The sequence below is a fragment of the Spea bombifrons genome, chromosome 4 (assembly GCF_027358695.1).
Source record: "Spea bombifrons isolate aSpeBom1 chromosome 4, aSpeBom1.2.pri, whole genome shotgun sequence".
In the NCBI taxonomy this organism is placed as follows: Eukaryota; Metazoa; Chordata; class Amphibia; order Anura; family Pelobatidae; genus Spea; species Spea bombifrons.
Genome location: NC_071090.1, coordinates 92,486,825 through 92,502,324, shown reverse-complemented (window position 1 = coordinate 92,502,324; position 15,500 = coordinate 92,486,825). Strand labels below are relative to the sequence as shown.

The 15,500-nt window shown below is 41.4% G+C and overlaps 1 protein-coding gene across 2 annotated transcripts in view; it reads left to right on the top strand.

Annotated features, from left to right (window-relative positions):
- MEGF11 (multiple EGF like domains 11) overlaps positions 1-15,500 on the top strand; it is a 106,638-nt gene that overhangs the window by 58,195 nt on the left and 32,943 nt on the right. For both annotated transcript variants that reach the window (XM_053462327.1, XM_053462328.1), the window contains 3 exons: positions 686-860; positions 14,698-14,818; positions 15,337-15,500. In XM_053462327.1, coding sequence (XP_053318302.1) covers positions 686-860; positions 14,698-14,818; positions 15,337-15,500 — 460 coding nt within the window. The remainder of the gene's footprint in view (positions 1-685; positions 861-14,697; positions 14,819-15,336) is intronic.

Below are 15,500 nucleotides of genomic sequence, written 5' to 3'. Positions count from 1 at the left end.
CTGTACTGCTTACAGTCTCAAACTCCATGTGTTCATTCTGTACACAATACATTAACCTCTTCAGCTGCTGATTGCTCAATCCTTTGGCACTCAAAGGGTTCGTGTAATTCTGTAAACATACACATGCCAAAGAACCCCAGTTTTTTTTATTATTAAAAATATTTGAATGGTGTTTAGGTTTCAGTTGTGTAAGCTGATGGGATATTTCATACCTTCATTGGTTGGAGGCTTAATTTCTGTGTAAATTTGGGTGTCAGACTTTTTCCCTGTAGCCCATACGCCATTCAAATTGTTCCCAGAACAGCTGGACGTTGCTTCATAAATCCACTACTCTTTCAGTAAGTCATTGCATTACCAGTCGGATTTATTTCTCTTCCTTCTCGCCGTGAGTTATAGCTGTTGTAGAGAGTGTTTATTCTGTGCTCGCCATTTTTAAATATGAACTTTCATATGCCTTTTGGCTGTGCTATTTCCTATAAAATAGTATTTTCATGTGTTAAAGCGTATAAATAATAGATCCTCTCCTGTTGGAGCAGATGAATGAATTGCAGGGTTACAGCGGGTGAATGAATCGCAGGGAGTGAGGTGGCCGGTTGTTGGCATCACGATATATTGGTTTAATTAGTTCTGCCGCACACCCCACAGCTCCATGCTGACTTGTCTCTCTCCTTCTCTCTTCTGTTAGCTGCCACCCTCTGTCTGGGGAGTGCACCTGCAGGGCCGGCTGGAGCGGCCTGTACTGCGAGGAGCCCTGCCGGCCAGGCTTCTATGGAGAGGACTGCCAACAGCTGTGCTCCTGTCACAATGGGGCAGACTGTGACAGTATGACGGGGAGATGCCTGTGTGCTCCTGGCTACACGGTGAGGACGCCGTTTATCTCCTGTCTCTCCCACCATAGGCTAAGACATGTTATGCCCTATAAACCGTTCCTTGTGTTATAAGTATACAAAAATTGCTCATTTCACTTTATTACACGATTTGTTTGTTGTAGATTTTTTCTCCACGTGTATTTGAGTCCTATTTAGAGCAATTATTGTCTTGTTAATATTGGAAGAGTACATTGATGGGTTGCAGCAATACATTGCGAGGGTATATATATATATATATACTTATTTTGATATTAATACTTTCCACTTGCGGTGATTATATACGCTCTTTGTTTATTAGACTGCATGCTCTGTGGACCAGAACCTGCTTTCTCTGCACGCTGTTTCCTCCATGTATCCAGCAGCATAATCAAAATCACTGCATAATACGGCAGAAAACTGAAAATGCAGAACATCTCGAGTTAACAATATTTAAACACCGAACACAACCAATGCAAACCTCTCCAGCAGACCACAAGGGGTGGTCACAATGGGTTGGATGAGGGGCATGAGAGTTGTAGCTTGCGAACAAGGAAGGATGTGAACATTGGCTGAAAGTTTAGTTATGTTCACTAATGATCATGGTCCTTTAGCTAGGTCTCCCTTATCAAGGCATACATATAGAAATTGTACCCTACGTGGCATTCTTTGAGCATTGCTGTCCTACATGATGCGTTTTTATGTGTCCCGAGTTAAATGACCCCTGTGGTTCCCTTAACTTTTTTCATCCCAGTTAGAACTGGTCTGGGATATTTCTTCCATAAGCGTCCGCTGTGACCATGATCAGACTTTAGTAAAGAAGGACTTTATTTCTTAAATATTTCTATCACCATTTTTTTTTAGTTTATTTTTAATCCTTTTTTCTCCTGTTGGTTTCGGAGTGGAGATAAGACATTCGATAATTAACCTGCTTTGACTTCATAATTTAGTAATCTGCAGATGTCCTGGTGAGGGTTTAAATGAATACGATAAGGTCTGAATTCTCTAATTAGATGGGCAACATGTAAGCATTCAATAATTTCTCCTCCTATAGAGCTCTCTGAAATATTCTCATTTATCTGTAAATGTACCCTCTACAAAATGTCCATGGTGTCCTTGTATAGCAAGGTGATCAGAGGGCCCTTTAACCCCTTAATAATGCAGTTTGATATAGTGTAGAATTTCCAGAAGCGTAAATGGTTAAAGGGGAGATTTGTTATACAGAGCGGTATCATCACATAAATTTAGATTGTAAGCTCTTGGCTTCCTGAGTCACAATGCAGCAGACACTGTCACTTAAAAATAAATGAGCTGTGTGTTTCTATGCACCCCCCCACGTAATGCAGCCTCATTAGTTCTTGTAAGGACTCTGCCCCCCTCCTCTTTTAAATCGTAACAAGTCCAGAGTGCAGGACACTCGTGTTTATTTGCTAAGCTCAGCTGCTGGCTCGGAAAATGCTGTAACTGCAGAAAATACATTATATCTGCCCACAGAGTTCAAATGCCACCGTACTGCGAGAGAGTCTCGGGAGCGGGGACAGGCTGTGCTGGCTATCACCCCCACGCACATTTATACTTCTCCTAACATCTGTCACACACAATACTGCCATACATAGCTGGCCCACGGAGGGCATCTAGTTGTTGTTGGACTACAATGCCTATCAGCCTTAGCCACCATATCGGGGGGGGGCATTTTTTTTTATTCTGGCGATGCAACTTTCAATCACGTCTAGTATGATTATTGAGCATGGATAGTGTCAGCACAAGAAACATTTAAGAATGAAAGAAAGTATGAACATGCTGCATCGTCTCATGGCGTGTTGTATGTCTGAAGCCTGACGGACAATCTTGATGAGCCTGGAGGGATATACTTATAGCCACAGCTGACTTGCCCGGCTGGGGTGTTGTATATGGTTGGTTATTGAACCTCGTGTGAGATATAACGGTATAATATAATATTCCTGTGCATATACTGTTATATTATTACACATTATTTTAGGACATTGCTTTATATTATTGTTAGATGGCAAGGCTACATCTCTATACAAGATATTTGGAATTCCCGCGTATTTCCTGAGTGGAAAGTTACATGGTTCCTGCCAAGATTGTTTTATATAGCACCATCATATTCCTCAGAGATGTACAAAGAGTAAACAGGACATAACATAACAATTTGACTCCAAAAGGTGAGGAGAACCCTTGTAAGAACGGGCGTACCATTTGGAAATATATACGTACTAATGGAAACGCTTTCATTAACCCAGACACAGAATAGAGTGCAGGCCTTATGCGTACCTTTAAATCAAGAGACTTATAACACCACCGACATACATTACTAACTAACTACAAAAGTACAGGAGAGAAAAGAAAACTATAACATTCATACTCTATGGGTTAAAGGTGTTCTTCTGTCTACTCAACTGAATAGATTACATTTCTAAACAAGACAAAATAAAGGATTTGAAACATCCCTGTGTAAATTCTAGCCATGGCCATGTGACCTAAGGATAGGGCACTGATAGGTTGAAATATTTTGTTGCCATAGCAGTAGAAACATCTTAAAAGACCCTGTAGTGCATGTATGTGTTTAAAACTAAAGGGAGAATCAAATCAGGGGGTTAGTGAAAAGCGTATCACGTGTACAACAACACACACAGAAACTCCTTTTGTAGAACAGGATCAGGCACAACCTGACGTACGTCCAGATCTAGTGGGACAATCACTCTGGATAGTAATCTCTGTCTCTGTACTGTGTGATTACCTTGTTCTAGCTTCTCTCTGCTGTCCTGCTCCTTATTACGAGCATTTGTCTCCTGTGCTGTTCCCTATTACCGACATCGGTTTCTCGTGCCATCCTCTGTTACTTACATATCTGCCGCCCCGCGCTGTGTTAGTAATATTAGTCTCCTGTCTCGTTCTGCTGTCCCGTGTTCTATCACAGACATCTTTATCCTGTCCGTTGCCCGTTACTTACATCTGTCTCTTGCATACATCATTCTGATGTCTTTCTCTGTATTTCCAACATATATCTTCTTTCCTATGCTATTTACTCACTACGATTTAACTGGAAAAGCTTATAAAAAATGCTTTGAGCAATGAGTAATCCGTCCCTGATGAATAAAGAAGTCTCCAGAAGTAGAAGTATTGTCTACCCAACCTGTAGTTCTGTTATTAGTTATCACATAATTCCTCTATGTCTTTATCTATATCTCTGTGCCGTCACGCTATGTTCCTCGGCACTCTTTGTTTCTTAGAGGAGCGCTCCAGCCCTTACCACTTGTAGAATTTGGAGTGCAGTCCTTATAGCATTGACTTCAGTGCATTTAATCTGATAAGAATCGATGCAATCATTTACTCTTTATTGGGGTTAGAGAATGAAACTCTCAGTTCTTATCTTCTCATGTCCTGAATGTAAGTATCATTCCTCCTTGTGCACAATACCCCATCGAAGCAGCTCAGGAGTTTGTGATTTGAGCTCCCATTGAAGTTGGTTGGAGCCGTTATTTTTAATATTATTAATATTATTATCATTATTATAATTTTTTTGTACAGTGTAGCGTCAATGTACACATCGCTTCTTACGATACATATATCGGTATGACAAAGCTAGAGCTGACACACTAAGACAAACTGTCACCATCACAGTTAGCAAAACTAAGTTAATTCACTCAGACTACTTTTAACTTGTGCTTATTGTTTATCTTTCATTGTAATCTTTTGACATATATTAAGGTAACATTAATGCAGTAGGGACTGAGACGTTACGGAGCCAGAATGATCTAATCAGTTACCTGTTATAAAGTCCTCTTCTCCACATCTTACCCATTACCAAGGCTGCCAATCGACATGTGATTGTAAGGGATATAAACCAGACATTGACAAATATTAACACACACCACAATTAAAACAGTAACAAATAAAGACACCTGACAACTTCAGATTGGATAAACAGGCCGTGGTCTTTTATTTAGCTTACAATGTAATCAACAATTTACACACATAACCTTGAAACTTTGTAACCATAAAAAACACTCCTGACCCAAGCCCCAGAGTGCAATCATAATTTAACCCTTTCAATGCCATCCGCCCTAAAGCCAGGACAGCACAATACGCCACTGGTTCACCCCTTCTTTACTCTCTTTTTTTTTAATTTTTCTTAAAAAGGGGAAATCTTAACTCAATAAAAGCCACGACATAAATAAATATACAGATAAATAATTGGGTGAGAGGCTGGGTGCGGTTCGCCGCAGGTAAGGTGTACCTCAGGAACGCTCTATTTATAGGGCAACTTCCCGCCCTTAGCGCAGCGGGAGGCAGTTGCGAGCGCAAGACGCGCAAAGAGGGGGGCGTAACTAAGTGGCGCGTGGCGCCCTCGAGCACACAAAACACTAAAAAGGCGGCAATATTAAACAGTGCGAGCGCAACCTGAAACAATCAGCAACTGGACAACAGGGGAGATATATTCTCATGCTGTACATAAACTGTTTATCAGTATATACTGTGTATTTCAGCCTATAACCATAATTACATGGGTTGATTTAAAATGCAGGATTTGAGTCCCACACGCGGTGCTTTGTTCCATCTGTCCTGCTGCATTCATGGTTCCAGTTCTATGCTCTTTTCCTCTGCATTTCCCTGTTGCATGCTCTTCTTATTGCTATCCCCTCCCTTCAAATGAACTGCTTCATCTGATTCCCGTCAGTATGCCTGTGGCCTTTAACCGGCCCTAATCAATGTCCCTGCGCCTCGTTAATGAGGCTTTTATCTCCCTGATTTATTTCCAATAGGTCATGTGTACAGCTGCCCGCTAATCCCTGTGACCCGTCACTCATGCTGCCCCCACCCAACCGGCAGATGCTTGGCAGCTTCTTCACATCCTCATTGCATTGCAACCCTTCCTAATTGGATTTGGGCAAAGGCCACACATATCCCCATCCAGCTGCCCGGGGAAGTAGTATTCTGTAGGTTTTGGATCCTTCTGCATTCCCTCCCATTGTGGATATATAGTTCATTATTAATTTCCTGGAACGTGTTCATCTAGCATTCATGTAACGCAGGGACCTGTTTATATAACCTCATAGGGCTTCAGGGCACATACATAAATACATAATGCGATGACATATCATGCAATGTCATATAACAGGACTGACTAGTAGACATCGGCATGCAGAGCAGAGAGCTGTGGTTACTCTCTGTTATACAGTAACATATGCAGAGTGATACAATAACGTCATCATGTTGGTCACGGTTTTTGTAATAACATACACATACTAAAAATGTAAAGTAAAATAAATGACAGCCTATATATTTATCTCTTTGCAATCGTAAGCACCAAGTTGGTTGGAGTTTACCCCTTTAATGATTGTGCTAACCCAAGGAAGTCCCTTGGAGAGATTTTTCGGAGATTACTGCTGCCGCAGCCAGTTTAATAGGACAGAAACTCATTTTTAGCAAGTCCTCTTGAGTTAGACTGCCGAGCGGGTACCATATTGAATTCAATGGGAATGGAGCTTGATTGAACTCTGCCATAATTTGCACCCATTGAGCTTGGTTAAATGTCATGTCTACACCTTAATTGGTTAAAAAGGTTACAGTGAAATCAATTAAAACCAACTTCTACTAAGTGGATCAGTTGGGTGTACAGAACGTTAGCTCGACATATAAAACGTGATCCAAAAGTGATGTGTAGATGGATCTATATCCCAATTTCCTTGTTTTCCTTAATTTCATCTGGTTCTTATGTCGGGATCAAAACTATGGATATAATGAAATGCAAACATCAGAGCTTCCGAGCTCATTAAGGAAATGCTTTAACATAACAAGCTGGCAGGACTTGTTCCAAGAACCAAAAGATGCACACAAGAGGGCAAAACATCGCTTTGCTCCAGTTTGCTAAAATTTAAGAGAATAAATGATCAAAATGTTGTTTGATCATATATATATATATCTTTAAATACTCTTACAAGTGCAGTAGTGTACATTCTCAGTGTTACTCCGAGTTTAGGACCTCTTCTCAATTGAAATGAACATGCTTATATGGCTGAGTTTGCAATTTATAGCTCCCTAGTTATCCATAAACTATCTTTTATCAGTGGTTGCAAAGAAATAGAAAGTATGGATCATTAACAGATACTATGAGAATGTCGGATTCTACCGATCTCTCTCTAAATGTATGAATTCAATAAGTCATATTGTTAAGCAGCACCCAAGTGACAGGCTGGCAAATTTACCCCAAAAGGGAAATCATTTGTGATAGTGCTGGTGTTTAGTGGTCATAGCGACACGCACATATTAATATACCGTAGTTACACATTATTACTAGCGCTCATCAAGGGCTGCATCACTGCAAGGAAGAGTAACAGCTTTTTTCTCTTCTTCAATTGTAGCCCCATCCTGCCTATTCTATGCAAAAATAATTGATGCTATGCCCCCATATGTATAGCGCTGTATACTATAACCCAATAGAATATAATATGTCGATACTTGTGTCTCATTTGTGAGTAAGGACTCTGCCTGGTAGGGTAGGATCTAGTGATGTGTAAGCGTCTGATGGATGGCTGCTGTTTATCGCGTGTGACCCCCTTCGGGTCCGGCAGTAGAATGTGGGCAGTGGTCCGGTGATGTGTGCTCAGATTCCTGCCCAGCAGCGTGTTCTGCGAGTATGTGTGTATATCTTCATTAGGTATACCCGCTGGAGCTGGCAGGGTCACTGCTACAGGTGCCACATGAGAGAAGTAAAAGATTTGCTCTGCTGAGCAGTCCCCTTAACCGTTCCATGTCCATTATACATTACAAATGCACCATTCAGCGAAGATGGTACCTGACCACACTCCATATAATAAAATTAACTAAAACTGTTTCTGTGGATTTACATGCAGGCACGATTAATTGACGGTGTTGGATTATTACATGTATTGATAGGTCACTCTACGTGGGGACACTGTTTATTAGTAAGCAGGTACATGCTGGAGGTGGGTTTGGTGACATATTTCGGACCTAGACGTGTTCATCTGAGGCCGGAGCAGCCTTGGAGCCTGGCTTTTTTTTATGCATGGATGAAAGCATAGGCCCTCACGAAGCTAATTTGCTATAGGGGGCATACTATAAAAGTAATCCCCCAGACATATCTGAAAACTGATGCAGGCGTGCACTCCTCCAAAACATGGTAAGACCCCCTTTAATGGGGAAGCTCATATGAATGACCAGATTTTAACTCTTTCAGTACTACCGTATCTGGATACAAACAACAGTTTGTCATATTTAACCCCTTGATGACAATTGCCGGTCCGGGCACGTCACGGAAAAATAAAGGGGTGAAGACGGGGTGCCATTCCTGTTTTATATCAAATTTAATGAATAATCATGTTCTAACTCTGTGGAATGCAGTTTGCTGATTCGTGGCTATTATTGCACTTTTACAAAGACAGAGGATCGTGGGAATTCTAGAACATGGGGAGCCATTTTTAAAATAGCTTTATACCTCTTCTCTCGTCTTGGACAATACTTACACTATTTTTTACATTTTTATGCTCAAAACATATTCCGGTGTCTCAGTAGCACATATGCCCATTGTTATACTAATGTCGCTGTAAGCAGTAATGTGTACAGAAAGTGTTTCTGCAGTAACTTTATACCAATAACGCTGGAAATATCACTTCATTTGTTTGAAGCCGTCCTCAAGTGGCATTTCAATTCACCTTCTCATTTGTATGCGTTTCTAAGCCAGCGTCTTTTGGTGCTGAGTAAATGCGGCCTTGTATTTTGGCAGCTGCACAAGCCGGGGTTAAACTCTGACGTCTCCAGGTTAGTATCTAGGAATCAGGGTTTGTACATCAGCTGGTGGCAAAGACACGCAGAAGGGGGATGTATATACAAATACATCCCGGTATAGTACCTCGTCCAGACTATGGTACGTAGACCAGAAGACTCACAAAGTGAAATGGGCTAATTTGGGGTACATTTCAGAGCTCTTTGTTTTTAGGCCAATTTTTGGTAGCAAAAACATTAAAATGGAAACTTTTCTTTGTCTTTAGCTCTGGTGTTGGCAAACAGCAGCATATGTAGTCGAGCTTTAGCTCCCCCAATGATTAGCTGATATAGTGTGATTACTGCATGCACAGGCAACAGTATTTACCCCAAAAATCCCCAGCTGTTCCCAATTCTTGTGTTGTTTCTTGAGCATTTTGGGAATTTTAGTTCAATTTCTTAAGAGATGCAAGTTGACTATCAATGTCTTAATGGTGTCGTAGGAACTATGGTGGATATCTCCCATTTTACAATATGGCCTACTCACCACACACTCACCACACACTCACACACACACGCTTACCCGCTATACCATAAATAGCTAAAAGTACAGCAAACATAACAAACTTATTGGAACATTTTCATCTGTCAGACAGGTCAAAACCTGCTTTATCCACACGAAAAAAGATCAATACGACGCAGATTTAGCTTTACACAGGTTGAGCGTTTCTGAATCACACACTGATCTCCGCTGGATCGTTTATAAAAGCCGGGTTCTGATGAATTCTTTAGAGTGTGGCCCGTGCAAGACACCTGAATGTGAAATACTGATATATTCTGATCAACACTATATTACCCAACCAAGTCATAGAGCAGGTATGGCCATCCAGATGGTGTGGATTAGAATTCCCACCATGCTGTGCCGGCCCTCGGGCAACCTCTGCCACCCAGCTGCTATCTCTGGCAGTAGAAAGAAACCAAAATAGACGGCACATAAATAGATGCCATCACCTGTAACTACTGTAACTACCGTTCAAACGTTTGAAGTCCATTTGCGGTTTTCATGGAAAGCAAGGAAATTTCTAGCTGTTAGCGAACACAACGTGCCATTGGAACACAGGAGCGATGGGAGTGATAAAGGACCTCTGTACACCCATGAAGATATTCCATTAAATTTCCAGCTACAATATCCATTCACAACTCTAACAACGTCTACACTGGATTTATGATCCATTTCATGTTATTTTAATGACCAAAATGTGCTTTTCTTTTTTAAAACCAAAGACATTTCTAAGTGACCCCAAACATTTGAACGGTAGCATGTATGTGTATGTATGTGTATGTGTATGTGTATATATAACATAACATTCTAAGTACGACATTGTAAATACAGAACCACATATATCTATTAAATCATTCCTGACTTTTCTGTAGTCAGGATGATATATGACGGCATGAAGTTGACCTTCTCCTTCCCTTATTGGGCTCTTAATTAATGGCTTTTTAAACCTTTATGTAATACTATAAAGCTGATGGTTAAAACAGAATAGTTGGAGGCTTATGTGAATGGCCAAAGCCTGAAATATTTTATTAAATAAAAACATATGCTATATAAATAACAGATAATAATAATAATATGCATTTCTGCCATATGTCATGTGGCTGTATGTGACATCAGTTCATGGTCTCCTATTGACCCTCATAGTTTCTGGATCCTCTCGTTTTTTTTTTTTATATGTAATTTCTATTTTTCAGGAAGACATGCATTGCATTTGCCCAGTGGACAAACCCTTACATGTAAAGTTAGTACTCGATGCAGGTTTGCAGAAGATTCTATGCTCCAGCTCCCTGATATCACTATACATTGTGAAGGGCCAGCCTCAACGAGTTTCTCCTGTACAAACAGCTGAGGTGATCCTGCATACTGAATAATGTCAGTGTCACCTCACTGATTGAACAGTACATTATACGGGTTATCCCAGCCCTTCATATTGCATCGTGAAAATGTTGAGCGTGCTGCAGTCACTCACAAACTCCTGCTTTAATCCATAAAATCCTAGTGGAGACTGGCTTGACCAAATCGCCGTATAGAATGTTTGAATGTTAACATAGCATATGAACAGATTTTACATTCAAAATTGAAGTTTAATTAGGTGGCGGCCCATTTAAGAACTCATTGGTTTATAGCGCTCTGTCTCTTGCAATCAGTGGTCATTTCACAGAGCCAGGCATACTGCTGCCAGTGCTGAGCTTGGCTACCATGTTGCCCTGAGTTGGATTTTGGTAATGATCTCCGTAGGGAGTAATTAGCCAACCTTGGGAAAGCTGTGATCTCATATATACTGCATCATTAAAGGGGGGGGCTGAAGGAGGCAGTGAGATCACAAGACTATCTGTGGCTGCAAGGACATCCTTTCACACAGCTTAAAATTAACTCCTCAGTTTCCTGATTTGCATTGTTTTTGGGGAAAGTAGTGCTGATTTTTGGCAGACTAATGCTGGGTTGACAGTGTAGTCCATTTTTAGGACAATTAGGTTAGAGTTGCAGCTCAAATATAGGATTCACATGCTTCCTGTGTCATTTAGAAGACATCTGTGAACATTTGGTGAGCTTACGCCTACAAGGGTAAAAGGGACGGCTGGCCAGGACCCAGGATTACCCTAGGGGCCCACAGCAGCCATTCTTTGGGTCGTCACAACCAGGGTTGTAATTAGAAACCACAGGGACCTGGTGCTTCCCCAACTTCACCAAGCAACATGTCCCACTTTGCTACATTTGCCCTAAACAGCTTGTGAGTGGCACCTTTGCCCCAAACAGCTTGTGAGTTACCGTATTGGCTCGAATATAGGCCGCACTTCCCCCCCCCACTTTAAGTCTTTAAAGTGGGGGTGCAGCCTATATTCGCGGTCTAGCGCCCGACGCCCGGGACATGCAGTCCCGGGCGCCGGGCAGGCAGCGGGGTTAGGATGTCAAAGGAGTAAAAGAGGCAGAAAGTTTGCTGATGGCATTTCAAGCAGTTTTTAATAGAGTGGGGTCAGTATGGGGAAAGGGTATTATAGACAAAGTTGGAAGCTTTGTCCATCAGTATTTAAGCAGAGCTCAGGCCAGAAACATTACATTGTCTCTAGCTTGACGTCTGACAACAGGTCTATGAAACTAGAGCAGGCAGAAAGCGATCCTCTATTTTGCTATTTTCCAATAGGAGTAAACCATCAAGATTGGTGAAGATTATTATTATTTACTGCATAATATAACAATTCAAATGGCCCCTGCGGAAACAAGCTTAAAATCTAGAAGAACACATAGGAGCGATATTTCTAATTGTCAGTTAATGCGTTCTACACAGTACTTTAGAACACGCAGACTTGGAATTAGCGCATTTAAACTCCACTTTGAATCTACATAATGTAATGTTTTTGGAGCGCATTGAGCCGTTTTGCCGATTCAGAGTTAATATCTTAGACCCACTGTGCTGAAAGTGCTTTGTCAGGTGAGCTAAAATGTGTTAGCCATCCCATGTGTTTTGCTAGAGTAACATCAAATGCCTCAACGCGAGGGATATTATACCAAATTATCATAGGAAAAGCTGGAAATTGAAATGCAAAAGAACAAGTGTTGGCAAGAGAAAAGAACATATTACTATGTTAGTTTGATTCCATGCCATTCTAGTTCTATCAGTTTTAAAGTTGGACGTGTGATGCGATTGCACTGCAGTTCTGTTGACGTGTACACAGCACTGTGGTCTACATGTAGGTGCAGTCCTCAGGTTAGTAAAGCTGTGTCCCCAGGGCCGTGGCTGTTAACATCACAGTTCAGTGGTCGATTGGCCTCCGTCTTTCACGCCGTGCCGTTAAACACTCAGTTTAATAAACCACCCGCAACACTGCTGAATTAAGAAATGTTCTTGGCAGTTAATGAAAAATAACAGGGTAGTCATGCAGAGCATAGAGATGAAGCCTTTGGGAACCACAATACAGCCTGAGGAGGCTTATAAAACAAACTTCAAATGAGTGATGTTAATGCCTTTAACCTCTGCCCTCTTTACCAGGGAGTAGATACAGTGCGGTCACGTTGCCTCTGATAGAATACAGAAGATAGAACGTTCAGTGCTGGGTTCCTTCCCATTAACAAAACCTTATGGCCTGTAATAGTATTAACTACTCCATAGGGTCTGTCGATAAGACCAGAAATCAAGGTTCAGTGGCGGGGTAAATTCACCGTTTGCTGAGCAACTCCTCAATTTCATTGGCTGCCACAATTCTCCATTAATTTCAAGTGGATTAAGTCTGTAGAGCAGCTTATGTCCATTGAGTTAATTGAGACCCTCTTTGGTCTGGGCTAGTGTAGGACCTGGTGGAGATGTTTATCTTGAGCTATTCTTGGTCCAGCTATTTCTTTAGTAAATCGTTTGCTTACACTTAAAAGCACTTTAATGATTAGCTGACCTTGCCATACGCAGGTAAGAACCATTCAGAATTTGTAAAGCGGTGGAGCGGAAATAAAAAGTACAAATGTAAAAGACCCTCTTGTAGCCATTTAAACACGATCGTATTGTGAGACCGTCAAAGGATTAAGTGAGCAATCTAAAAGATCATTTGTTAATGTTAACATAGTGGCTATTGAAGATATAATTCAGCTTTGAGAATTAAACACTGTAGGGTCAGGAGAAATGAAGAAGGTTGCCATGGCTGAAAGCTCTTCCACTTCCTGGACCAGCATCTGCATTTGATGCTGCATTATTGCGGAGATTCTCGTAGTCTCTGTTATTTTGCTGACAGAAGGCCATTATATCTCTTCAGAACCCTCGTCTCTCAGGTCACCCTCCTAATCAGGTTCAAAATGTTAATTACTGCGTCTGCATGAGTAATCAGGGGAACACAGTGATCTCCCTCCTCCGCTTCTGGTGTCTATAATTGGGAAGTCCAGCATATTTTGCGAGCTCCACACCTGGAATGATTCCACCTTCACTCGGCTGCCCGTATTTTCATGGCGTTAACCCCTGTCTTACAAGAAGTGCATTCAGAAGCCAGTATTATTATTATGTATGATTTGAAAATCATCCCCGTGGTGATATATCAGTGACAGAAATAAATATACTATTATTATTTTTTTGTTATATAGCGCCAACAATTTATTTACAGTACATTTACTCAGGGTATATGACAAGACAAGAATTGACAGACTAAGACAAACCAATGCATTAGGTAGAGAGGGGCCTGGTTACAATCTAAAGGGAGTGGGGTGAGGAGAAACATAAGAGGTAGTGTGGGGTTGTATTAGTGGCAGGTAAGCTCTAGCTGGTATGCTTCACTGAAGAAGTGGGTTTTTAGATGTTTCTTGAATGTTGGGAGAGAGGGTGAAAGCTGAAGGTTCTTTGGGAGTAGATTCCAGAGGTTTGGGGGCAGCCCGAGTTAAATCTTGTAGACGGGAAAAGAAAGAGGTGATAAGTGAGGAGGAGAGCCTTAACCCATGGGAAGAACGTAAAGTAGGGGAGTATTTTGTTATGATGGGATAAATGAATGGAGGAGCAGTGTTATGGAGGGCCTTATATGTTAGTCCAAGGATTTTAAATCTAAATCTTAAGGTAAGAGGGAGCCAGTGGTGGGCTTCACAGAGTGGGGACGCAGAAGAATAGTGTTGTTCAAGGAATGGGAACCAAAAGAGTGTTCCAATAGTCAAGATGGGAAATCATACAACAATATTAGACCAAAGCCCCATAATGGAAAGACCTTATGTAACACCCAAACTGTTCCCAAACTGTGTGATAAATCTAAGATGACCAATTTCTTGGAATTTAATTAGGGGAAATATTTGTGTTGACATACATTTTAAGATGAATCTTTTGAATTGAATAAAGTGACGAATGGAGCATGTAAATAAAGATTTGTGATTTATAAATTTCATCTTCAAGTTCCCCTTACAAGCCGTGCGGATCTATGATGATAACTACTGAATGCCCAGAGACACTGGTAGTGTTTAAAGCTAGCCAGATGCGGTGCCTTGAGCACAGGTGTGCGAAAAACAGAATGAAACCGTTCATCAGAATGAAAGCCAGCAACTTGTATAAGGATTCCTGTATAATCCATTATTTTGCTCTTTTTTCAGGGATATGATTGCTCAGCATCCTGTCCATCGGGAACATTTGGAGCTAATTGCTTGTCACAGTGTAACTGCAAGAACGCGGCCCTCTGCTCCCCTGTGGATGGGTCTTGCGTGTGCAGAGAAGGTAAGGCTGGACAAAGAAAATCTTCTTTGACGTGTGGACGGGGTTGGGATCTGGGACACTGATTAATCATTCAGCTGTCATCTAAATGTAGTGACTTAAAAAGCCCTTGGTATTTTACATTGTATTGTCCTCCCACATGAGTGAATGGGAAGAAACGTAACCGTCGCTGGAATATACAGTTACTGCCTGACACTGACAGTGCACACCCTGCAGCAGACTGCTGTGATTAGCAAGTAATTGTGTAGTCAACCCCAAACCATGACACTTCACTTATCACCGAGCGTGCAAATCCGCAGCGTGCCATCTTTCCTATGTACCGCTTTCCGGTTTATTTCCAGTACAAGAACGTTTTCTTTCTTAGCGTGCACTCATGTGTATGTTATGCATAGATTTACAGGTAGTTTATTAAATCAAAAGACATGCACTGCTAAATAGCAAGTATTACGATCATATATTATTATTATTAACGATTTGTATTTGTAAATATTTCTACGTATATATTTGATCGCTCTTTCTAGGTTGGCTGGGGATAGACTGTTCCATCCCATGCCCTAGTGGAATTTGGGGTCTGGATTGCAATCAAACCTGTACCTGTCTGAATGATGCCTCCTGCAGCCCTGTGGATGGGAGATGTACCTGTGCCGCAGGCTGGATGGGGGATATCTGTGACCAGCCGTGCCCG